The 25,744-nt window shown below is 42.5% G+C and overlaps 1 protein-coding gene across 1 annotated transcript in view; it reads right to left on the bottom strand.

The window, feature by feature from the left end:
• Window positions 1-5,649: 5,649 nt before the first annotated feature.
• INPP4B (inositol polyphosphate-4-phosphatase type II B) overlaps window positions 5,650-25,744 on the bottom strand; it is a 1,970,577-nt gene continuing 1,950,482 nt past the window's right edge. The window contains exon 19 of the mRNA XM_078676858.1: window positions 5,650-6,782. Coding sequence (XP_078532984.1) covers window positions 6,650-6,782 — 133 coding nt within the window. The 3' untranslated portion in view covers window positions 5,650-6,649. The remainder of the gene's footprint in view (window positions 6,783-25,744) is intronic.

The following is a 25,744-nucleotide window of genomic DNA, read 5'->3' as shown; positions in this document are numbered from 1 at the left end:
GCAATAAGGATTGGACGAGTAAGGCGTACGAGGAGGTAATGCCCGGCTACTCACTGGTAAGCTTCATTACTCCAGGTAAAAGTCTTCCTTGTTTCAGTCCTGAATTCCCACCCTTCCTGTTCCCATCCTATAATTTGGTTCATGTTGGCTTGGATATGTTGGGATGTGGTCATGTGGGGCTTTCTGTTATATGGCATGCTGGGATAGGGGTATCCATATTGGGTGTAGGTTTTTGGCTGGGTCATGTAATCAATATCTGTGGGTGCACCGAACTGCTCATGCAGTAAGAACTGAGACGAGGAATACCTGTACTCGGAGTAATGAAGTTTACTGGTGAGTAAACTGGCTGTATCCCAATGTCTTATTTGGGCACATGACAATGCCAAACACGTACACATTGTAGCAAAACTGGTTAAAGCAACACATACATTACATCATATATTTGCCCAGACAGCGTGCACCTGCAGCCTGCATCAAACAACCCAAATCATGCATTCTCGTCATAGGTGTAAAGGTTTCAGAAAAGAAGGTAAAACCTTGCTTTTGCTAAAGATTTATAGATGAGTACCCTCTTTGTTCTAAGCATACTTAAATGCATGTTTTACTCCACAATTGTATGTTAAACATTTGCCCTCAGGATCACACAGTCCATTTTCTCTCTAATGTGTGCTCTTTGCACATAGGATTTTTCAACAACCTCAATATTAAATACTTTCTCCAAATTCTATTTGACAGTGCTTAATTTAAGCCAGTGGTTTCCGGTGCTCGGTATCAGCACTTAATAGTTGGCACCCGCACACATGATAGCTGCCACATGGTGGTGCCATTTGTATAATTTAGAGATGAGAAGAACAGCAGTTGTTTATTAATTCAGTATGCATTAAAAACAACTAATACCTACTGCCCAAGCTATTTTGATAGCACTAGGTGCTTGGAATAGGCTGAATTGTTACACAGTGTGCTGGTTAGCAGTTGTGGAGATACTATCATCGGCAAAGACGGCAGTGGTGTGGTGCAAGCTGCAGAGGCCTTCTGATTAGAGCCCTGGCACTTATTTTATTTTTTTACAAATTAAGCAATGCTATTAGAGCCCCTTGCCGAAACTCCTTTGTGAGTCATTGCGTCTATTCATCGGTCTCAGTATAACACACCTCTGGCTTGTGGCAAGATCCTGGCTGTCTTTGTTTTTTGAAGGCTGGGTAAGGAGGGAAATCCGTGTTCCGAATCAAACAAGCACTCGGCCCCCTGTAATGAAATATTCAGGACACATACGAAGCTCCCCACAGAAATAAAAATAACATGCAAATCCAAGTGGCCTGACAACAGGCCCAATGGCAAGGGAGCGCAGGTTTATCTACTCGCACCAGGGGAGCGCGAAGATGCAAACGTGCATCTATTTTCAGCTTACAATAGGAGGAATTACCTGATAAGAAATCATTTAAAAGCTATCAGTCGGATTTACATACCACACCAAGACTTTTCCATCGCCCGGATGCAATATAAAATAACAACCCCGTAGTTGCCGTCATAGGACTGTTTCTGTCAATTTTGACACTATTACCTATTTCACTCCTTATATCCTTCCTGGCTATTATTCTTTCCACGCGGACTTGCATTTGACGTTATTTAAATATCATCTTACAAAACGAGTAATACTAAAAAACTATTTGGGGCGAAAAATCTGGATTTCTGATAAGTCATTTACATTTCAACTGTAGTGAAACATTTAGTCGGTATCCGGAGACTCTTTGCTAAAACATTTTTATAGCACATTGATGAAATTGCCTCCCTCTCCTTTTCTAAATCATTTGAATGTTGAAGTGTATACACACAAAAATAACAATAAAGTCCCCTTTATGCAGACGATCGCCGGCGCGGGCTGATTTAGCAGACAGTTTTGCTCCGGCTTGATTGGAAATTGGTTGTGAGCAGTTTATCAGCGGAGGCTCTCCGCGACACCTCCATTTCAGCGCTGCCAGACAGCGCGCGCTGTAATCTGAACTTTACAGATGGTGACGCGCACTGCTGTCCGCGCAGCGCCCTCGCTAAAGCCGCACATCTCTGGGACTCTTTCATTACAGCACGTCAAACATATCTTATTTTATTTTTCAAACGCCCGGGCTCTTGGACGGCAGGATGAGATATGGTAATGGAATTTGGGTTCTCTATGCGAGCTTTAATCATGTAATGGGGGTTGGAACTATGAAGAATTGAAAATGCAATATTTGCTTACCGAAGGCCAAAGCCTTCTGCTGGCCTGCATTGATTTTCAGGTTATAATGAAGGCCGCTTTGCAATGTCCTCATTTCTTCCTTCGCAATGACTTTTTTTTTTAGGGCTGTTTCGGACCTGCCACTGTCCACTCTCGGACTGATTATACCACCTGCGCCCCTAGGTTAAAGGAGCTCGTTTTATAAATAGAAAGAGTAGAAATGTCCCTATAATCTCCACACCAGCCCGCTCCGTAAAGCTATCCACTCTTTGCAGGATCAGTTAGTTTTTATTTTTATTATTATTTTCAGTTTTTGAATAGCATCACAATGTCCATGTAACTTACTTTTTAGATGAGTAGTGACCTTGGAGAGAGTTGGAAATAATTAAAATAGGGGTGTGGGAGAAGACGGCATAACATGGGCGAAGTGACAATCGTGGGCCGGAAGTACAGAGGGGGTGCACAGATGGAGGGCAGAACAGGAATTGGTTGTAAAGTAAAGTAAAGTCCACATTTGTAAAGCGCACAATCACCCGTAAGGGTCTCTAGGCGCTGGGGGGCCGTCGGGAAGATTAAGCGAGCTATTGCCCAGAGTCACATGGTGCTGGGCTGACCTGCCGCCGGAGCCGGGGATCGAACCGTGGTCCCCAGATTCCAGCGTCAGTCGCCCTGGCCGCGGCGCCACACCTCTTCCGTACAGATGTGGTTACATGATTACGGAGGAATGGAAGCAAAGAGGTATTTCTTTACATCTTGTTATTTTAATTGAAGCAGTCTACCCCCTCTTCTGTAGTTAAGGAGACCCTACAGTCGCTAATGTGAAAAATCAATCAATCAATCAATCAGGTCATTTGTAGAGCGCACTACTCACCCGTAGGGTCTCAAGGCGCTGGGTTGGGGGGGGGGGGTGCCGTTACTGCTCGAACAGCCAGGTCTTGAGCTTCTTCCTGAAGGAGAGGTGGTCTTGGGTCAGGCGTAGGTCGGTCGGGAGTGAGTTCCAGGTCTTGGCGGCCAGGTAGGAGAAGGACCTTCCTCCTGTTGTCGCTCTTCGGATGCGGGGGACGGCGGCGAGGGCGTGGCTGGTTGATCTGAGGAGGCGCTTGGGAGTGTAGAAGTTGATCCGGTTGTTGAGGTAGCTCGGGCCTTGGTCGTGTATGGCTTTGTGCGCGTGGGTGAGGAGACGGAAGGTGATTCTCTTGTTGACCGGGAGCCAATGCAGATCTCTCAGGTGTCCGGAGATGTGGCTGCGTCGGGGGATGTCGAGGATGAGTCTGGCCGAGGCGTTCTGGATCCGCTGGAGTCTCTTCTGGAGCTTGGCGGTGGTTCCGGCGTAAAGGGCGTTGCCGTAGTCCAGTCGGCTGGTGACGAGGGCCTGGGTGACCGTCTTCCTCGTCTCGGTGCAATGCAGCGTTGTGATTGGAAAGCACCCAGGCTCCCCTGACCAAGCTCAGCCAGGGGCTGGGGGGGTGGGCATGTTCTTCATGCAGGCTGTAATGCAGCCTGCATGGAGAACAGGGAAAGTGTGGCATGACTGGTTTGGGCGGCCCGAGAGGGTTGACCAAACAGTCACAGCGCACTTAGAAGTGGGCAAACCACTCCTCCCCTGCTCCAAGAGCAGATCAGCCCCAACCTCCCGCAAAGCAGCACGAAGCATACAATGATAATAACGCAACGTTATTATAATTATATATTTCGTGCTTTGCACTGCTCAAAAGCAGGGGAGCGACACTCCTCCGCTATAGCTGAAGAGCCGCCACTGGTTCTTTCCTCATTTTTCCAAGATGTATCCTTCACTCCTCTTGTGATATTCCAGGAGGTGCAAGGACTACATTTCTGAGTAAAAATATTATCATCTAAATACAGGGGCCCTGTACAAACACATTTCTACATTGCTGCCCTCCTAATTCACCAATTCTTAGCAATCCAACCAATGGCAAACCACACCTTTATGGATGAGTAAAACATTGTTAGAAAATAAAGCATGCTACCCAACCCAACATTCTCTCCATAAGCAATAAGAATTCAATGTAACCATGCACTAAATGCAACCCTATGCTCTTTGGATGGCAACAGCAGAGCCTGAGTGTGATGGAGTGAGCTGAGCGTGCTTTTAATGAGCAGGAGATATCGAAGTATTTACCTCTAAATTTCCATTGTTTTGTCCAGCACCAACATATCTTTTTGATTCATGCCAATGACTCTGAGCCTTTGGACAGAGCAGCATATGGTAAATCGTGTGTGGGGGAACCATGCTGGGAATAGGAGTTGTATTCACTACAAGTGGGTAGAAAAGGGCTGGTGGGATGACAGACAGGAAGGTTGAGGATGAAATGGTGGAAAGAATGGGCCCTGGGAAAGTAATGTAAAAACTGATCTATTTATTTTCAGTGTTCACTGTTTGTAGGTCGAGCCTAGACAGCACAGCTGTCAAGTGATCTGTTGTATGTACTTTGTGGGGTCAGACTCGTCCCACAGCTTTGGATTAGCTATTGACTGTGTCATTACAAAATCGCAGCCAGCAATTGGCTAATGGTGGGTGCATGTACCACCTTTTCTTACAAGTTAACACCCATGGAGTATTGCCTCAGGAATGAGCAGCGACGCGCACACTCCCACGCTGCTTGTTCTGTTTTGTTTAACTTACATTAGGCTTCTCACACTTAAACTCCCTGTGCTGCCCTTCCCTTCCCTCTCACAACACTGCTAGCCCACCCCACCAAGATCGCTGCTTATTTTTCACTCAAATTTAAAGTAGTAGAATCCTTTTTTGTGTAATTCAAAGTAGTAGAATATAGCGCAGCACGGGGCAGATTAAATTACTTGCCCAGATTCACAGGATGCTGGGCCGACAACGAGGATTGAACACGGATCCCCATTTCCCGGGTCCGCAGCTCTGACCGCTGAGCCACATCCCCATAAACGTCATCTGCCAATTTCACCAATACACAATGGCCCCTCCAGTTTCATCAGTAAATATTGACCACCTGCCATTACTATTTTAGGACGATCTGTCCACTTTGCATGCAGTACTCTTCTATCTATGTGCAGTCTACTCTCATTGCAAACAACTACCCACGAGCTTCAGAACTCAATTTGGAGAAGCTGTGAAGTCTTTGTAATTGGATGTGTACGTTCACCTTCCCAGGTTAGCACGCTCCCAGTAAACCTTGTGCAGTACCTTGCAGTAATGTGCGATATTGTACTGCATCGCTAAATACTTAAAAGGTTCCAAAGGTGAGACCTATTGCATTGCAAATGCTTGTTCCATCTCTTAGAAGTTTGAGCCAGGACGTGAAGTTGGGGGAGAGGATAGGACACGGGTTAAATTAAACTCGAATGCACAGGGGCAGGAAACATAGAACAGTTGGAAGTACAGATGGGTGGGTGAAAGGAGGGAGGGGGATACCTACAGGGGAAATGCGGACTGGTCATAGGTACATCGAAAGTTAATATTTATTTTGGGTTTGTATTTTTGCATTGTCACATAATGTCTCTTTTGACTGCTTCTTTAACACTTTGTGGTGGTCAGTTCTAGACTCCTCACACAGTGAAAAGAATAAACACTGCCAGGAGCATATGTGGTGTAAATAGTGTAACTTCAGTCACGTGTCTGCTCCTTAGACCACAGTTTAGAATACTATTGCGTTGAAATTATCGAGTTTCAAGTTCCATAACAAAGAATTTATACTGCATCAAACTAATGTTCAATTAGCATAAATAAGTGAACTTAAAATGTAAGTGCTTTTAGAGCTGCCTCGTGACAACCCAAGGCAAAATGCATTTTGTTAACTCGAATTATTTTCTTAAACTTGTCTGCTAAATTGCAAATTCTTAAATAACTTGCATACTATCATATGGGATTTATTTTAGCAATCTCTCTCTTTGTAAGATATGCAGACTCTAAACGCATAATGTAAACACGAGGGTACTGAGAATAAACATGAAGGGGGCTGCTTTGACATTTAACGTTTCCACCATGTTTTTCTTCATAAAAGTAATACATTTAGACTTCAAGGAAATATGTCAACCACGACTGACCACACGCACTCAGGTTTCTTTTGGGACCATGGGAATTCGCAAAAAGGCATTTTGCAACAAATTCAGAAAATTATGGTATAATTCCATCCCAAGCTGTCAAATGTGGTTCACCTCTCTGGTGATAACGCTCCTGAGATAGCCAAGGCTTTCAACCAACCACTGTAAACAGAATGGTTCCCTGCGCTTGCCTGCGTGGTACAGTATGCAATGTATGAGAAGTTGTCCTATGGCAAGGCCCTTGGAACGTTCCGGGATACTGGTAGCCCGGCCATTGGTTATTAGCAGCGAAAGAGGCGTGAACGCTGCCTCTGCTGTACCACACTCTTCTGTTTCAGGATACTCCCAGAGTGCATGCGGTGTAGCTGTCATGAACCTGCGCCGCTCGATGAGCACATGCGCCTAGGTGTCTGCTTTTCCATATGTGCCTTCTGGCGGTCTGTAGTACTTTGGGAAGGCCATCAGCTGCAGCATGTTGAATGCATATTTCCTGCAATTGATATTCTTCATTACATTTTCTATGCGGCATCCTTCTCTGGGAAAGGGGAAAGAAAGGACAACTTCATCAAACGAGAGAATAAATAAATATGTTTTTATTTTTTCAATTTAGAGTTGCAGCAACAGTCTTGAAGTAAAAATAACAAGGAACCAACTCTACATTTTTTTCTGTTTCACAGGTGATGATACATCTTACAAAATTAAATCCCAAGGCCAGGCCCATTTGCAGTTATTGCCCTCAGAAGTTGACAGTGAGGTTTACATTGCTCCTTAAGGTTTGCATGTTGAAATCTATGGTACATTGTAAGAGTTATTTCTTATTACAATTGCTAGTTTCAGTTTAGAAATATATTTCTTGTATTTTATTTCTTCACATTGTATATGCGTTAACGCTTTAAAATTTCTATGAAGCCCTAAAATGCAGTATGCTGTTTCTAAGAATAAGGCATTTGATAAGTCTGGCACTACAGATTGCACAGTAAAATCCAATACCTGCTTTACTACAACTCAAAAGGTGACTTTGAACTGAAAAGTGAGAAAACAGCATTTTGTTCCTAAAATAGCGTGTTTAAAGCGTACAAAGAAAGAAATCTGTTCTTATATCGATACAAAACCCACCACTTCTAAAATTATTCTTTCCGAGGAAGACTCTTAACAGAGACTTCAAAGTATGAAAAATAATACAAAAGTGTTGGGATATGCAACCCCAATTGAATCAACAAGTTGCAAACACTTAATTGAATGACATAAAACATAATTTGGCTTATCTCTTCGTATTAAGTGTGACAGAAAAGGGTTAGCCGCATCAAAAGAGCATGCGACTTAATTGGCACGTAAAAGGAATCGTCAGCTAGTGCATTAATCACCACTATAATGCATTAGTTCCAGAAATGCCCCATCTGTCATACTTGTACAGAGCTGGCGCAAGTTGTGCAGTTTTACGTGCAACTCTCTATCAGACTCGCGACTTCTCAATAGAAACTGACAGAGCTAATCTTTCAGTACATTGTGGTATTGAGTTATCCAATTTATAGACTCTGGCGCCTCATGGCGGGAAAGCAGAAGTCTAATTTAAATGATGAAATTACAGATTGTTCCATTTTCCATGGAACAAAATGTTAAAATGCATAGTATTCATAAAAACTAAGGAGGGGGAAACTTTAGTGGAAATTGCAGTTGATCAATTACAGATTGGTTCTGGTAGATAGGCTGTTGGTTTTTAGGTAACTAGGAACTGCTGTGTTCCCAACAAGAGGTGATTCCAAATCCATCCGGGTACTGGTTATTGAGGTGGCATGCCACTACAGAGAAGACAAGTACATCAAGAGATGGGTTCAAGTACATTGAAATTACAATTGATCAAGCACAGTGGCGGCTCCTCGAGTGAGTGCTACGAGGCGGTGAGGCGGGGGAGGGACAGGGTGGGGGGGTAGTAAACTCCTGCATACGGCCGAACGGAGTTAAGTAAACAAATAAATTAATTAAAACAAATTACATTGTGCGTGCTGCAACGCAATCGGCGATGCAGCACGCGCAATGTAATTATTTTTATTTATTTACTTAACTCCGCTCTGCGGTATGGAGTTTACTACCCCCCACCCTGCCCCTCCCCCGCCCCGCCGCCCTGCAGCACTCCCTTGAGGAGCTTCTACCGATATAGCATGTCTTTAACCCGTTGGCTGCGCCGCCGATTTTGCGGAAGTGCGGCACTTCCGCAAAACGGGCGGGGCCGCGTCGGCCATTGGCCGACGGCAGCACCAGAGAGGTAGTGCTGCCGTCGGCCAATGGCCGACGGCAGCATTGAAGGGGTTAAAGTCAAGGGCAAGTGCACTACACGTAACCTAAAACATAAGCTTTCCCTAACCTTAGATCTAAGCTTAAACCCAAACCTCACTCTAACCATTATCCTAACTCTAATATAAAATGAATGTTAAACCTTACACTAACACACTGGTTTCCCATAATCCGTATACTAACAATAAACCTAACCTTAAAACTAAAACACAAAACTAAGGGCCTGATTACGAGTTTGGCAGTTCATTGGACCAGCAAACTCACAGTGGCATGGTGGGAACCGCCGCACTGGCAGTCGAGAGCGCCATATGAGTGTCGCTGTCCCACCGCAACTGGACTGCTACAACTGCTGGGGATCTGTGATCCCTCGGCGGTGACGCAGTGGTCTAGGACAGCAATATGCTGGCAGTGCCACTGCAGCATTGCCAAGCACATTACGACTTTTCAGAACAATGAATTGTCTGGCAGTCAGGAAAGTAAAGGGGCCCGAGAGGGCCCCCTGATGCCCCTGTGCATGAGGGTGCATGCAGGGAGGTGCCTCCCTAGCTGTATGCACCTCTGTTCCTGCACGGCATGGACTGGAATGGGCTTTGGTGATTCCCCGGCGCTTCAGTTCTAAGGCTCACATATGAGCCTTAGAACTGCACCGCAGCGGGCATGCCAAAGCACTGCCTGTCAGACCACAAGAAATCTCATAATCTGGCGGGCGAGTTTGGCGGAGTGGGAGCAGGGCAGTGGCATGCACTACTAAATTCGTAATCAGGCCCTAAACAAAAAGCTTACTCTCCATCATAAACGTAGCCTTTATCCTTGGTAACTCCCTGTCAAACAATACACCTAATACTACCCCTTATCCTACCCATTACCCTAATGTTATTTCTCACTAGAAACCTAAGCCTAGCTCTAAACCAAATCCTAAATCTAACACAACTCCTTACCTTACACCTTATTACTTCAATCTGAATTCACTCTGTATGATGCAGCTTTATATTCAGGAGATGTATTCTCTGTAGTGGTACTTTTAATCTCGTGCCTCAGATATGATGGCACATCAATGTAGTGAATACTCAGTAGTGGGTGTGGCCTGGATATTCTGATCAATAAAGCCTATTGATTTCACACTGTATTTTTTATTTAATCGGGTGTTACCCATTATATTTTTCCCACTAGACAGGTATTGCCCACTGTACAAAAACTCCTGCCAAAAGTGGACACTCTAGAAACCCTTTGTAAATGGGCAACTGGAATTTCCACCAGGGAAGATACTGAAGGAGCATAGCTGTGCGTGGGATTTAGCTTCTGGGACATCTCAGAAATTTCAAAATGTACAAAATATTACAGGATATATTGGGAGCGAAAAAACATGTTGTTAGAGGAACATAAAGGGACACACAAAGAAGTTATTGATATTTGGCTAATAATAATGCAAGACTCAAAATGAGCCACACAACCAGCAAGTGTGAGCTGACGAGCAGTAAGGCGACGGGGTAGAAATGACGAGAAGTTGGCTTGTTGTCATTTATACAGCCATTTTCAGGATCATCCGACTCGTTCAGTGCTCCTTGTGGTTGTCTGCTGTTAAGTGGAGGCAGGCAGGGTGGGAGGAGAATTAGGAAGAAAGAGAATAGAATTATAGGAAGAAAAGCCAAGCAAACAGACAATTTCTAAATAAACACACAGAAAGAGATGCTGTTTTGTGGCAGTTGCCAATGTACATCATTGAGCTAAACATGAAACTGCCTTCGTTTCAAAAGACTGTTACCAAATAACCTGGCATGTTTTTTTATAGTTAGGATATTTCTCTTTCTGAAATATTAGTAAGCATGCTCAACATTAGTAAACAACAGCAAAGAAGGAAAAGAATTAATGAAAGGATGGAATGAACGAAAACATCTTACTTTAACATAAAGTACTAGTAGTAGTTGCTACAAAGCCCCCATCTTAATAAAGACCCTGTACCGATACTACTATGTAAGCGACAATGTCCTCCAGTCAGGGATGTCAAGGGGCTTAACTATTAGTTTATCAACAGCTTTCAGGAACACTGAGAAAAGAAGGACAGTGTAAAAAAAAAAAAGGTTTTGGGATTAGGCTACCTAAATGTTATTTTTTTAAATCAACAACAGTGCTGAACGAATCAGCTCTTTGACTATCTCATGCAGAATGCACCCTCCACTGACTACCTTCACAATATTGAGGAGTCTTGTTCCTATTCAGCAGGAGGTATAGAGATCTGTTTCGGTATCAATAGTCACCTATTAGCCTCTCTGTACAGACCAGAGTTATGAGGACCTGTGTGCTGCATACCTTTTGAATGCTCATGAGAAAGACGAATCAGCAAATCATTACAGGCTTGCCTAGTGGGAACCTACAATAGGAAGATGGCTAAAAGGGTATTTAAATCGAAGCAGCCTTTAAACTGATACTTATTTTGGCGAGGCTATTAGGTCGTCCTACAAAGTTTGTTTGAATGCACTATGACAGCTCCTCAGAGTGTAGTGTCCTCTATTTCATACAGTCACAATAAACCTTTCTTGTTCATGAGATTACTTTGTAAATCTGAGACAGTCAATTACAGACTTTACAAGACCAAGCAAAGAAACTGTGAATGGACAAACATCATAGCATTGCAAAACGCTTGAAATCCAGTAATTGCATAAAGATAATATGTCCCGGATTATGTGTCAAGCGGTCCACGGACAGCCAGACTTGCGAGAGAATGGCGGTCTCCAGAACGCCCTATTATGATATGGGTGGTGGGACCGCTACAGCCCAGCCACTGCGGTCCCGTCAAGCACATTACAAGTTTCCTCTCCACCATGGTTTTCATGGCGGTTTCATCACCATGAAAACCGTGGTGGAGAGGAAACGAAGGGGGTGCTACAGGGCCCTCTGGTGCCTCAAGCCCTGTAGATGCACACAAGGGGGCACAATATGTGCCCCGCCTGTGCGAATGCACACCAGTTCCTGCACTGCATGAAATTTCAGTTCATGCCATGCAGGAACTGTTTTTGACATTCCCATTGCGGTGCTCATTTTCAGGGCACCACTGTGGGAATTGAAAAAATAAAGCCCGCCAGACAGGAGGAAACTCCTAACCTCGCGAGCGGTCTGACCCCGGCTTTGGGGGTGTGGCAGTGGCGGACCTGGTGTTGCACCACCAAAGTATTAATAGGGCCCTTAGAGAGTAAGTCCATTCAAGAGTTAGAGTCCTACCTTAATATGACAAACCTTTTTTATTTTCCAAGAAAATATACCATCAGCAGGCGCATATTGCTACGTAACAAGCCAACTGTATACAGCAAGTGGCGATTAAGTATAACAATTCAGGCAAACTGTGACAAATATTTGGTACTATTACAGTCCCCACCACACAATTAAGTATTGGCATTCTGCATTCTACATAGCTGACACATATCATTAGCCATTCACCCTTTTTCAACCTGGAAAATACAGAGCGGAACTGGTTTGTACATGATGGATAAAATTAAGACAAGCTGGGGATTGGTTAATCCTTCAGATTAAGTAGATCAGTGGTTATTAACGTGTGGTCCGGAGACCTCTAGGGGTCCACAAGTCCTACTACATGACTGCTTTATAAAATTAAATAATATTACAATTCATAATTTCAAGGGTCTAATGACCTGATTGCATTAAGTGCTTAGTCTGTTTTTCTTCTCTTCTGCTCTGTGCCGGGAAACCCTTTCTGGTTAGCTGCTGTGCTTTAACCTCTTGGACGCTTATGACGAGCTCAGCTCGTCATGAGGCACAGTGGAGCTGTGCTCCTGATGAGCTGAGCTTGTCATAACTGCCTCGGAATGCCCACGTGGGGCTAATTCCCCTCCTGTGCTGGCGTTCCATGGGAGTGGGCGGAGTCGTGACAAGCTCAGCTCGTCATGAGCACAGCTCTACTGTGCAGCATGATGAGCTGGGCTCGTCACGAGCACAGCGGGGCCTTGCACGGTCCCCCCTCTCCCCCGCACCGTGGGGGAATTAGCCCCGCATGGAAGGGGTTATAAGACTTCTAAATAATAATACTAACAATAAAATAAATCAATGAAGTATATACAAGTAAAGACGCACAATTGAAAATGTGAAATATTTTCTACATTTGATTGTGACAAACTATTTCAATATTTTAGCATTTCTTTTGGTGTAAACTTCTTTTTGTAATGTTTTGTGTATTGTTCTGAGGCTCAAATCATAACAATTGTTTAGGGTCCCAAGTTTTCAATAATTATTCAGTGGGGGTCCCAGCATTGAAGTAATGGTTCAGTGGGGGTCCACAGAAGTCAACAGCTTAACAACCACTGAAATAGATAGCTACATAGTGGATCCCAAATGTGTCTGCAGTGAGAGGGGGTGAGGAAGATGTGCCCAGTCTTGAGGTATTGAAGAACTTGTATTTAAGGTTGAGCAAGTAATATCTGGACAGGCAAGACATTTATCATTTGTTTCAAATGCTTTTTCGATGTATTATCAAAGCTGCCTTGAAGCAGAGAAAATGTGATTTGCAGTTATTGCACTGGGCACACATTACAGAGGCGGTAGCCAAGAGAAATCGTAAGCCATTTTGGTAGGCGATTAATTCAATTAATAATTACGATTCTCCCCCATCTATCATTAACAGTCACATTAAAGGCACTAACTGGATGCCACATTAAAATATATATATATTACTTCGATGAGGCTTTTATTTGTTTGTTGGAAAGTACTTCTTGCACATAATCTAGTACTCTAAAATCTTTTAGTATTGAAGAAGTTGTATTAGCCATAAGACGGAGCTCATCTATCAAAGCATGAGGCCTAGACGGCACCCCGATGGACCGACTTTAATGAAATATGGACACTGGGGTGCCGCTACTTACAAATATTTTGACTGGAAATTTACATCCTTTATGGTCACTGTCTGTCATTGTGCCAGTATTTAAGAAAAAGAAAAAGGAGCAGACTTGAACTGGGCTGCTACAGGCCCATATTGCTCATTGATTTCTTGGCTAAGATCCCAGGAAGAGTAACATTCAATAGAATGTGGGACTGGGTAAATATTAACATTTCCAACATCTGTTAGTATGGATTTAGAGATCACCTTGGGTGGGACAATTAAACAGTGTGAGAACCTGCATCCGATAGTTGGCAAACATACTCTAGCATGGAAATGTTCAGCCCAACTAGCATTCATTGATTTATCTAGCGCCTTTGATTGAGTAAATTATTCAAAGCTGTGGTTACATTTCCTAGAAATTGGCTTGGGTGCTGCACTCCACAATGATCTAAGGGCCCAGGTGAGATTTGGCCTTAAGGGGTATTGACTAGCATATTCAGCTTAAAAATAGGCGTGTGGCAAATATACATTTTACGATCTGTTTGTTTATTTTATACATAAATAATACTTCTTCACACTTTTTTAAGAAGCAATGCCTATTTACCAATAATTACGGGAACTTAAATCCCAGTACTTTTATACGCAGATGATGTAGTAATTTTAGCTCAAAGACCAAGGGCACTGAAGAAATTAGTTTAAGATGTTATTGTTTTTATGTCAAACCTGGATTAGAGCACTAATTATTCTATATCGAAAATAATGTTGTGTGGCCCTGGATGCTTATTCTTACATACCTTTAAATTAGGGAGTAACAGTTTGGAGAAAGTTTACAAACATCCTTTTTTGGGATTCTTCTTTGATACCTGCTAATTCTAGAGGCAGAATACAACCCTGGGATGCCAAGAGTTTGCCCAGTCAATCAATGCTTTACTTTAAATGTCGAGCAAGCTTGGCAGCCAGCTTCTCGTTTCTATGTTAGAAATATATGAATTAGAATGTTTACCCATCGCGACATATGGGGGCTGGGATGTGGTGTCATGAAAATTAATCTATTTTACAACTTGAAGTCTTTGAAGGCATCTTTTGTCAGCACACACTGCACCTCAAACTAATACTGCCACAGGGAACTTGGCCTAACCCATATTGAAGACTACATTAAGGGTGGCCCCTTATTTTGATAGATTTCCTTGTGGACGAATTCCCATGCAACATTAAACCACCTAATAATTTGGAATTCCAACAGTTGTGGCAGGGGGTTATCGATCCCTTGGCTATCTTACGTTAAAGCAAAACTGGCAATATTGGGCCATCCATCTCGCCTTGGAGACCCCTCATCCATCGTGTAAAATTATAAATTGTGGGTACATTTCTAGAAACACTTACTCACTAATAGAGAAATCACTGAATTGGAAAATCAAGCAGTAAGGCTTGAAGCAATTCTTCAGATGAGACTCAGAACTCAACCTTCTCTCTCTTGGGTTAAGGGTGGCTGGGAACAATCTCTATTCTTCAGATTTAGGACGGTTTTCATATGGAGCATGCTATGCTTCCCAATGGAGCAGTATTGCTCAGTGGACATATACGCATGCCCCGGTGATGGCACATCAAGCTAAACTCTTTTACATTTTAATTTTTTGTTGTAATTTTTTTTACCTATATTACAAACTAAAAAATTTAAACAATGTTGCGTTTATTTATGTTTTTTTTTTTACACATGCTTAGCAATTAATTAATGTGCCGTTGGGGCTTTTTTAAAATCTGCAGTGTGCTGTTGAAATTCTACTCTGTTTAAATCAATGTTTGTTGTTATTTATTGTCTTTTTTTTATTTATGCCTAAGACATGCAAAATAAAGTTGTCTGAACTTAACTGATTTTTCACTGTTTTCTTATCAGCACCGTATATGACATGCAAAGGAAAAGATTGCCGAAGCAAACACTGATGATGTATGTATATCAGAGCATGCAAAGAACACTTTCGTTAAGTAGAAGCATTACTTCATGATGCCCAATATGTAGCAGCCAAATTTGTATTGAATGTGCAATAAAATTTGAACATGTACAAACCCAACATCATGAGTGTGAGAAGAACCCCAAAATAAAACGTGTTAACCATGTCTAATCCGCACCTCTCAAACTTTGCACTTTGTTATTGACGTCATTTCACTAAAATATGTGCAAGCTCAGTTTAACTCTGCACCGCTAAAATAAAAACTTGGTCAGTTTTTTTTATTCAAAATTATTTTGGGAAGGTGTTTTGGTCACTACACAAACCAGATATCTCATAATCCATAAAGCCAGATCAAATATTGTTAATTTTAACACCCTAGCAAGTCCCTACTTTATTTCGAGATCACTTACCCCATGTTAATTAATGAAGCTCAAGTTAAATGTGAGACAATCTCCAAATGTTTGTTTAAAAACAAAAAAGCGTAAGTTTTTCCTTTGGCAAAGTTGTGAATGAAAACAACACTCTTCACATACTATCCGCATGCACCCATTCGCCACAAAACCAAGCGCAAGGTGTAGGATACTAATCTTAATCACTAAGGTATAACACTATACCAATCCACTAATGGAATTATACAAATGGATATGTTGATAGATATCACCCGCGGGTGATATGTATCAACATATCACCCGATACAGCAAGGATGCAGGTCTGCGCCTTAATCTACGAGAGAAGCCCAATTGAAGAAGGGCATTCTACAAATGAGGATCCTTTCTATTCGCGGGGATCATTTTTTACATGCCCCATATTTATTACAAGAATAGTTTTCAAGATTTACTCATCCTATTGATATAGTGGTGGGAGACCTTGGCAAATAGGATACAGAGGTCCCATGAGATCACCTTGGGTGACAGCCAGGATTTACTTAATACACAAGATTGGCTCAGCCCGGAGGGTCTAGGACAATAATTGTTCTTACTTATATTTTAAGAGAGTCTTGAAAAAGATGGTCTGAATCATCACGATCCCATCAAAATGCGTCAAAGCATTTGCTTCCTAATTTGTGACGTGGGCAGACACCACAGAGAAAATATTAATAACCAATCGTGTTTTGGCCTCAACTTATTATTGTTACGAATAGGAGTTTTTTTAAGACAAAGTGTATTGTCTGTAGGATTGTCTCATTCTTTTATTCCTCCTATGCTTCTTCTTTCATGTTTTGTCTGCTATACATGTAATGTTCCTGATACCTCCACTTCTGATGAAATGCATATAATATGATTGTTTTTAGAAATAATGTTTTTATTGTTAGGAATTGATTTACTCTTTTTAAAGTTTTGTGACAAATCCATTTGTATAATTCTATTAGTGGATTGGTGTAGTGTTATACGTTTGGTTTTGTGGTTGATAGGCGTATGAGGATAATATGTGAATAGTGTTGTATTCATTCTTAACTTTGCCAAAGGAAAAACTTACGCTTTGTTTCCAGCTACATTTGGAACCCTATTCTTTTGGGGGACAAGGGGTCCCTCTCTTTGTGTTTTTGGTTAAAAAAAATCCAAATATGTTGTTGGACCTTCAATGTTCGTATGATAATGCTGGCACCAACTCGAATTTGCAGTGTATGAACTGCAGTTGCATATTCTCTATAACGTTTTGTATCTGAGAGCTGTATGTCACTGCATAACTACACAGCTGTATGGAGCTAGAAATGACCACTACTGAGAATACCACTGATTCAAATACTTTAAGCACAAGAGCTAAGTATATCACCCCAACCCTTACCATAAACAATACAATAAAAACCTAAAAATATACATTACCCGAACCCTAATCCTAGTCATCACTCTAAGCAAAGTCAAGCCACTGCCCAAAAGTTAATCTAACACTAACTCTAAAACTAAAGCTAGTTCTACTTTCTTACCTAAATCTAACCCAGTGCCTAATATATATGTAGGACAAACTTGAAACCTACTGCATGTAATGCTAAATATATCTTGCCTACGTGCTTACTTTACTCAGTGTAGTGGCATTCTTAGAAGTGCCATTCTCAGTAGTAGTTATTGGAAGCTGGCTCTCTACATACTATACCAAAAGGAGGTATAGTGTGGGCAGAGTCCAGGGAGTCTCCAGAGGGATAGCACAGGCTTAATTAGGTAAGTACTAACAGCTCTCTTTGTGGTAGTGTGGGCCAGCAGTTAGGCTTATCCAGAGGGTGTGTTACACATTTATTGTATTCACTCAAGCAAGGACTGATCCACACACTCAGAGACAGAATCCAGGCCAATTAGTTATTTACAAAAAATATATAATTATGTTTTATTTTAGAACCAAGTAGGACTTGGCACAGGTGAGTAATATATGCTTTCAAAATGCAAGACTGTTCAAGGTAATGCAGTTGTTCTTCAAACTAAAATTGTTACAGGTTTGTATCACTTTTAAATGCTGTTTATATCATACAGTAAGTACTTTCAGATTACTTTTGAGTTACTTTGTATTACTCTGAGTTCTGGGGGTGGTATGCATAGATACCACACCTTAGGATCTCTACATACACAGTAACTACGAATGTTATACTTTGCAATTGAGCTACCTTCTCTCCATATGTTAGCAGTTCCACACTTAGAACAATTTTAGGCCCAAAATCTTATAACATGGGTTCCAATGGGAAAAAATGGTTGTCGGTTTTGAAGGTAAGTACTCGACTCACGAGAGTGAGCTCTGGGGGTTAGGACGAAGTTCCCCAAGGTCTAGATGGGCACTCAAGTTGAACCGCCAGCGTCACTGGGGAGACCGGGTACCGGGGCCCAATGTTCGCCAAAGGGGCAAGGGGGCCTTTGGTTAGGGACTGCTGATGAGCAGGCTACTCGGTTGTGGGAGCCAAGATCCTGGGGTTAAGGTCAGTGCTGCAGGGGCCAACGACCAGTACAGGAGCTGCACCACCAGCGGCACTCGGGTGGCCAGGTGCAGGGTGAAAAACAGACATGGGGGATCCCGTGCTTTCCAATGGAGACCTTGGGTTTCAAAAAGATGCTGCAGGCTCAGGCAGGGAGACGTTCTGAGGGTGACCACCGACTGGAGAGGTAAGTTGGGATATTGAGGGATGCCTGGACACCGTCGTTTGGGGCACCCAAGGCTGTCGGGCGTCGGATGCAAGGGTGTATTCTGGCGTCGGGTTTTCTTACCACCTCCAGTTGAGGGGACCCTTCAGGTGGAGACCGCAGGCATTGTCGGGAGTCTTTAGTGAGGTCGGGGGTTACCAGGTCCCAGGTCAGGATTGCTGGGGAGACCTCCTTGAAGTGTTGGGCCACACAAATTCGGGCCATGGGCGTCGGGTGCAGAGTGGTGCAAAATGTCAGAGTCAACAGAATCCAGATTCTGGAGGTGAGTTTTGTCTCCTGTGAGCACAGAATTTGCTCAACTAGAGTCTGTGGAAAGGTCGCAGGGCATGTCTGCCGGGATCTGGGGGTTGCTGGCTGCTAGACTCACCGGGGTTCTTGCTGTAGGCAGGTCGTAGACGGGACAGGGTGGTAGGGCTGGTGTGACGGCAGTTGGTGTCCTCTTCTTCCTGGGTCAGCACGGCTCTTCTGTCCTTTTTTCTTCCTTGAAGCTGAGGAGGAAAGGTTCAGGGTTGCCCCTAAATACTAAATATAGGGGTGTTAAAGGGGTGTGCAGGTCGGGAACAATGGGTCCCTTCCTTGGGGAGGATACACCCCCTAATATGCCACCCTCCAGTGGGAGGGGGCATGAGCCTCTTCCTAATTGGCTGAGTTCGCTGATCTTCAAGATGGAGGGGACTGATATGTGTGCTTCACCTCGCCTCCCCCACCTGAGGGGCGGAGTTGGAAACGGGGGCCACACTTCTCTTCCTAGCTTGGGTTTCCCACTGATTCTCCTGCCCAAAGTGGGGGCCAGTTGCTGGGGCAGCAAAAGGCAGGGACAGCTCCAAAGGCTGCAGGCCTTTGAAGCTTCCCTTTTCGTGGACCCAGCCCATCCTGGGGGCGCAGGAATGACACCTCTGCCCAGGATGAGCTTTGTTTCTGGACCCAAAGAGTGGAGGCTCTCTACTGAGGGGTCTGGAAACCTGTCTGGGGGTGGCAAATAGCAGGCAGCCATTCAGAAACCACAGCAGGGCTGGTCGATTTTCAGGGGGCATCCGAGATGCCCTCTGAGTGCTTTTTACATTAAATCCCATACTGGCATCGGTGTGGGTTTAATGTTCTGAGATGTTTGCCACCAAACTTCCCAGTTTTTAGTAAAACCATTATGGAGCTGTGTAGTTTGTAATGATCAACTTCCAGACCATATGATCTTTATGGCTTCACTACACTTGCAATGTCTAAGAATGGACTTAGACACTGTAGGGAAACAGGGCTCATGCCTCTGTACCCTCACCTTTGGGCCTAGTGCACCCTGGCAGAGGGGTGACTTACCTAGGCATTTGGCAGTGGATCGCAGGGATGTCACATAGGGCTGTGTGCCATATCAACTCTTCACTCTTCTATGCACCAAAACACGCATCCTGCAGTGGCAGTGTGTGTGTGTGTTAAGGTGAAAGGCCTCTAAGGGTGGCACAATAGGTGATGTAGCCCTTAGAGGCCTTCCATGATCACAGTGCCCTCGACACACATGGTGCCTTTCACATTTACGGCCAGGGATGTGCCATATGTAAAAACAAAGGTACAGTCTTCGGAAAGAACACAGGCCCTGGGAACCTGATTGGCAGGGACCCAGGGCACATCAATCAGTTTAAATCAGATGTCAGACAAAACGTGGGGGCTAACCATGCAAAAAGGGGCACTTTCCTACAGCAGTGTTGTAAGACCTTCTATGTAATAATGTATTGATAGAGTGAACTCTATATTGGAGGTACACCGTTACAGTATTTTGCTTTAAGCAATCACCAAATAAGTTTTAAATCGAACTGAGAAAACCTGAAAGAACAAGACATAAAGCAACGTGGGTGGATTTTCATAAACTTCTTAAAGCAAAGTAAAGAACATGAAAACATTCAATTCTCTAAAAAAGTTTAAGTTTTCAACAGCAAATGGACGAGTTTATAAATAAATGTAAATGTATTTTTGGTAATTTAAGGATAAAGATGACCCACTTCCATAAATTGCATGGATTTATTATGCTATTATGTCACTTTTATAAAATTATAACTAAAGTAAGGGGTCTACCACCAGCTCTGTTTCTGCAGTTCTGGTACAATGTGCAACGTGTCTAAGTGAGCGCTGATCTAGTTTCCCTGATGGAAGAGATGTTCTCAAAGGAGAGAGTGATATGCTTCTAATCTCCTATCACTAACATAGGGGAAATAATTGCTTGAACTTGTTTGTTGAGAGACTGTTTTGAACTATATGTTTAATTCTGATACATTTATCTTTGGAAAATGTAACTAATGCAGTCACACCCCTTTTTATAATAAAACCTAATTTTCATCCTTATATTTTACCGTTTCACTGCCCATATACAAAGATCCTTTTTTGGGGAAAAGTCATGGTTCAGCACCTCATCATCCAATTACTCATGGAAAAAGGTATGCAGATCTTGCTGTGAACTACCTATCAGGATTCTAGGTGGTTGCAAGATTTAGATTGTATCTATACTGCTGTTAGAAAACACTGATGTCTTGACCGCTTGACCGCCAAGCGCTATTTACGTTGAGGCACCGCGAGAAGGGTGTTCATCATACATCTACAAACATTTCCAAGCCCTGCTATCATGCTTAAAGTGTGGGTGATCTGGAACTCACTAAGTCCAACTCCTGATGCTTAGCATCCATCTTTCTTGCAACTGGATTGTAAATATAATGTACCAAGTAAACCACTAGCTATGTTTTCGGAATTCAGCAATGATATCTGCTTGGCTCACAGCAAAACGCAGCTTGTGTTCTGTCACAGTTGTCTGAGTTATACTGGGTGCGAAAATAAAATGTCATGAGGTGCCATACATCATGAACCAGAAGAGTCATCGGTTCTCATTCACTAACTGGGATCCACACCTTGAAAAAGTAATTTGCTCAAGCTGTTAACCTAGTTTTGTGTAAAAACTGATTTAATGATGGTGAAACTGTAAACAATCTTCTCTCCTAACATTGTTGAGTCTCTAGGTGAGCAGGAATGGACAATCAGCTGCAAGTTTAAGTTAAAGTAGCAACAGACGAATGTGGGTGGAACTAGAGTACCAATAGCCTAATACCTCACTTTGGGCAGGACACAAAATTAGCATATTTTAGAAAACATATAGCGTTTATATCATCAAAGGTGATAATTAAGAGTCTGCAGACGTTTTCACTAGTGATACTGTGGCATTTTCCTAGCATATAAGCGTATTAAGACCTTAAAGGAGCTGCCACATGTGACGTCAATTGGCATGTGAAATTACCATACATAAAGGTGGAAGTGATTTAACTGCTAGCTCAACAGAAATAATCCACATGTATGTCATGGCATGGAAAGTACATATAGGCAAATAATACACTATGTAGAACAACTGTATTTTAATTTTTGTGGAAAAAAATAAATATATTTATAATTATTTATTAACACAATAGCCTCTATACCGGCATGTTTCGGCTTTCGCCTTGCTCACAGTATGGTTCGAGAGCTGACATTCAGCCAGATTCATCATCGGCATGTTTTGCGAGTCTGTAATAGCGAATAATAAGGAATCGCTATTACAGATTTGCAAAACGGGATTCATGTAGGAATCGCAATATTTATTGCGATTCCTACAGCTTCCGTATTTGCGATTAGCTAATTGCTAATCGCAAATAAGGAATAACTTATTCCTTATTTGCGATTAGCAATTAGCTAATCGCAAATAAGGATGCGAATTCAAGGGTGCCAGGGGTGTCCAAAGGACACCCTGTAGCACCCCTGAAATGCAAATTTACACAGGTATTGCGCACACACATGTCCAAAGGACATGTGTGTGTGTAACATGCAATTGAGAAAAATGCACTAAAGTGCTTTTTTCTATTTTTTTCCCATTTACCACGAAGTCAGACTTCGTGGTATATAGCGGCCAAAAATTGCGAATTCGCAATTTAAAATTGGTTAATGAATTGCATTTAAGGAATCTCAAATAGAGATTCCTTAAATGCAATTTCTCGCAAATATGCGATTTCGCAAATAACGATTTTTGCATTTGGGATGATGAATCCCAAATGCAAAAATTGCGCTTGCAAAGGGCCAGATTCTGAGAATCTGGCCCTTTGCGAGCCGATTTTTCGTTCATGAATCTAGCTGTTAGTCTATTACAAACCCATGGTCAAAGTAATTAACAACGGACTACAAAATCTGTGAGGTATAAGCTGCCCGCAATCTTGGCATGTATATATTACATCTAAAAAGCATATAAGAGCTGCTTTTTATACATTGTACTTATCACGAAATCATGGCATATTGTGACAAATTACAAATATTTAATCATATGATGAATTACTTCACAACTAGCATAATTTTCAGGCCAATAGCTGATCATATGTCAAAGCCCTTAATGAAATGCACAGCTATCTCCATAGTGCAATTGCTATCTAAACATAATTAGGGAGAATGTACATATATAATCACATATATAAATACTTTCTCATTCATCCTCCATGTTGCTACGACGGGGCCATCCTCCACTACGGGTGAATGGAAGTGCCCAAGTGAACTTCGCACAATAAGCTGATATATATGTTCAATGCCTAAAGTTAATCCATTCTGGCACGAGCACCACACACGTATAATTTGCCCACCCACCTTCTATATTCTGCCGGTTGTTTGACCAATGCCCGCCAGCCATTCAAATATCCACAAAAAGCTATTTCAGTTGGTACGCACAAGCACGCATCCACAAAATGAAAAACGTCATTAAAATCACATTTATAAACAAAAAATCTTCCTAAAAGTGAAAGCAAGCAATGTCTGGCTCTTTGCTTAGTCTGGCTTCCTCCGCTGGAGCAATAGAGACTGTTTCCTTTAGGAAACATGAACTCATAAAGCCGAACGGATATGATTAATTTCCGACTGTTCAATAACAAGCTAAAACGAGGCGTCTTTGAAAGTATCTACGCTGCTGGTTTTAGTGTTATAGGTCAGCCGAAACTACAGGCGTTCATTTTAAAATTTGCAAGATTTTATCAACAAGGCTGGGGTCTCTGTTTCAATTGATTAGCTGTTAAAGTATGCAGTAACTCTCTTATTGGTTGCACAGTGACATACCTGGCTACAGAAGACAGATCATTTTTTATTCAAAATGCGTTTGTAGATTGGAAGGTATTCAATGCTTTGGCTCATCCTTACCAAAAAAACAGCACTTGAAAAATATCTACCAATCACAAAAGCTTCTTTTAGTTATTTTGTTGGCCTTTGTTTCCGTTTCAAATGAGGATCTTATTCATATTATCATACATATGTAATCTATTTGGAGCCATTAAACTCCAGAGTAGGTTTATTTAAAATGATAGTTTTCGCTAGATACATAAAATGTTTCAGTCTGCTGGTTTTCATTCCAAGACCATTCGTCTTGCAGCTTAGAATCCTTGTGTCTGTATCTCTGGGAGCTAAACTCCCTGGATCATGCTCATTAAACTCAAGTGGAGGGGATAGTGGTCTAAATATGGCAGACATCCCAGAGATGGTGAGACTATCACAGGCCTTGCATCAAAATGAAGTATGCAGCGCTTGTGCTCTTGAGTGCAAGGCCCGATTAAATGCTACCTGTATTAAAATAGTTTTGGAAGTGGAAGAAGACAGTCTTTGAATGTTGAGACCCAAGAGCAAGACAACCTTCTGTCACATAGATCCTTGGGGTTAGTTTCGAAAATACACGTGATAGAGTAAAAGAGGATATGGTTTCTTACCTGGAACATCTGAATTATCAGTATCCCAGTCATGAGTATACCAAAGTAGCCTTTTCACCTGATTGACCTTACTTGGTTATATTTGTGATCAAGTGGATTATTAGTTGAGGTGGATGGTAGTCCTCTTTAAGTAATAATGGCACTATTATTTACTAGGTTCAGTTCGGTCTCAATAATTTAAACCTGAGTTCAACTTCTGGTAGTTATACCACAGAGCAGACAGGCTTTACCTAGGAAAATATGTAAAGCATTTATTAGTACCAATACAGTTAAAACAGTTAAAAAGTAGAAAACACAACACAATGAACCCCAATCCAATTTATAAAATTAGAAAGAAATGTAATGGACAAATAGACATAAAACATTAAAATTCTGAAGTAGGACACAGGAGATATGATTTTTGAAAGTTTGAGATGTTTCTTGTTCCAAAAGGCACAAAGCACCAACCATGATTATCTGGTCGAGCAGGACCAGGTCAAAGTAAAAAATTAAGATCCACTGCAATGGAGTGCGGGTCAGATACAGGTACCAGATTCATCATTGCAGAAGGTTTAACTTCTGACTTAGGTGGTTTTCTGGAGAAAAGTCTTACACTCGTCGATGGGTCGGTCTGCCAGCGTAATTCGAAGTGAGACTCTTCAATAGCAGCCAGGTGAAGCACAGTGCCTCAGTGGGAGCCTCGAATCCAGTGGGAAGCTTGAGGATCTCACCTCAAAGGAGCAAAAACTCAGAAAGGGTAAAGTCAGAAGTCACGGCTCAGGAAGGTGTCATCATCGGGGAGCTGCTCAGCGTTGGTCCTAGTGAAGTCCTCTATGTTCTGACTTAGAAACTGTTTTTGGAAGTCAGGATCTTTTCAGCAGGGCAAACCAGCAAGTCAATTTCGACCAGCAGTTCGATGTCGATAGCGGTCCAGTGGTAGTCTTTGGTTCTTTTTGCGGAAAGTTTGTAAAATGTTTTTAAGTGTCTAGCCTTGCAGTTTTTGATTACAACACCAGCCAAGTGTCTAGGACCTTTTGGGTACCACTTGGGGGCAAGGACTCAATCTATCAGACACCAACTGCAGGGTCCAGAGCAAAGAGAGTTGGAACTGGTCAGCCGGTCTCAGCTGAGACTTGGGCTTCTTGCAGTTTTTGTGTTCCTAGAGATTAACAGGAGGCTAGCCATCTAGCCCTTGGAGTCCACTCTTCTGTCCTGGATAGAAGTGGGAGCAGGTCTGGCCCTTGGGGGTTCTCTCCACAGGTTCAACAGCAGGTGCAGTCCTTCTGCTGTCTTCCACAGGTCTAGAGGTGCTCTGAAGAGTGTACAGAGGGTACCACTTTTATGCTTAGTGCCAGCCTGTGGGTGGGGTAAATTCTTGGCCACTCCCTAACTAATGGGATACAAGTTCCCAAGAGTGCCCCAACCCACTTTTGCACCACTTTCTGTGTGTTTTACATTAAACTATCCCACAGTGCCCCCTCTCTGCCTAAAACCAATATGGCAGCATCCTTCTTCTCTTGTGTAGAGGTCTGGGCTTAACCCTAAGGTGTGTCCTCGGGAAATGAGGAACTCCCAGTGCCTAATTTGAGTCGGTG

The sequence above is a fragment of the Lissotriton helveticus genome, chromosome 2_1, assembly GCF_964261635.1.
Source record: "Lissotriton helveticus chromosome 2_1, aLisHel1.1, whole genome shotgun sequence".
NCBI classification, from domain to species: Eukaryota; Metazoa; Chordata; class Amphibia; order Caudata; family Salamandridae; genus Lissotriton; species Lissotriton helveticus.
This window is presented reverse-complemented; position numbering and strand designations above follow the sequence as displayed.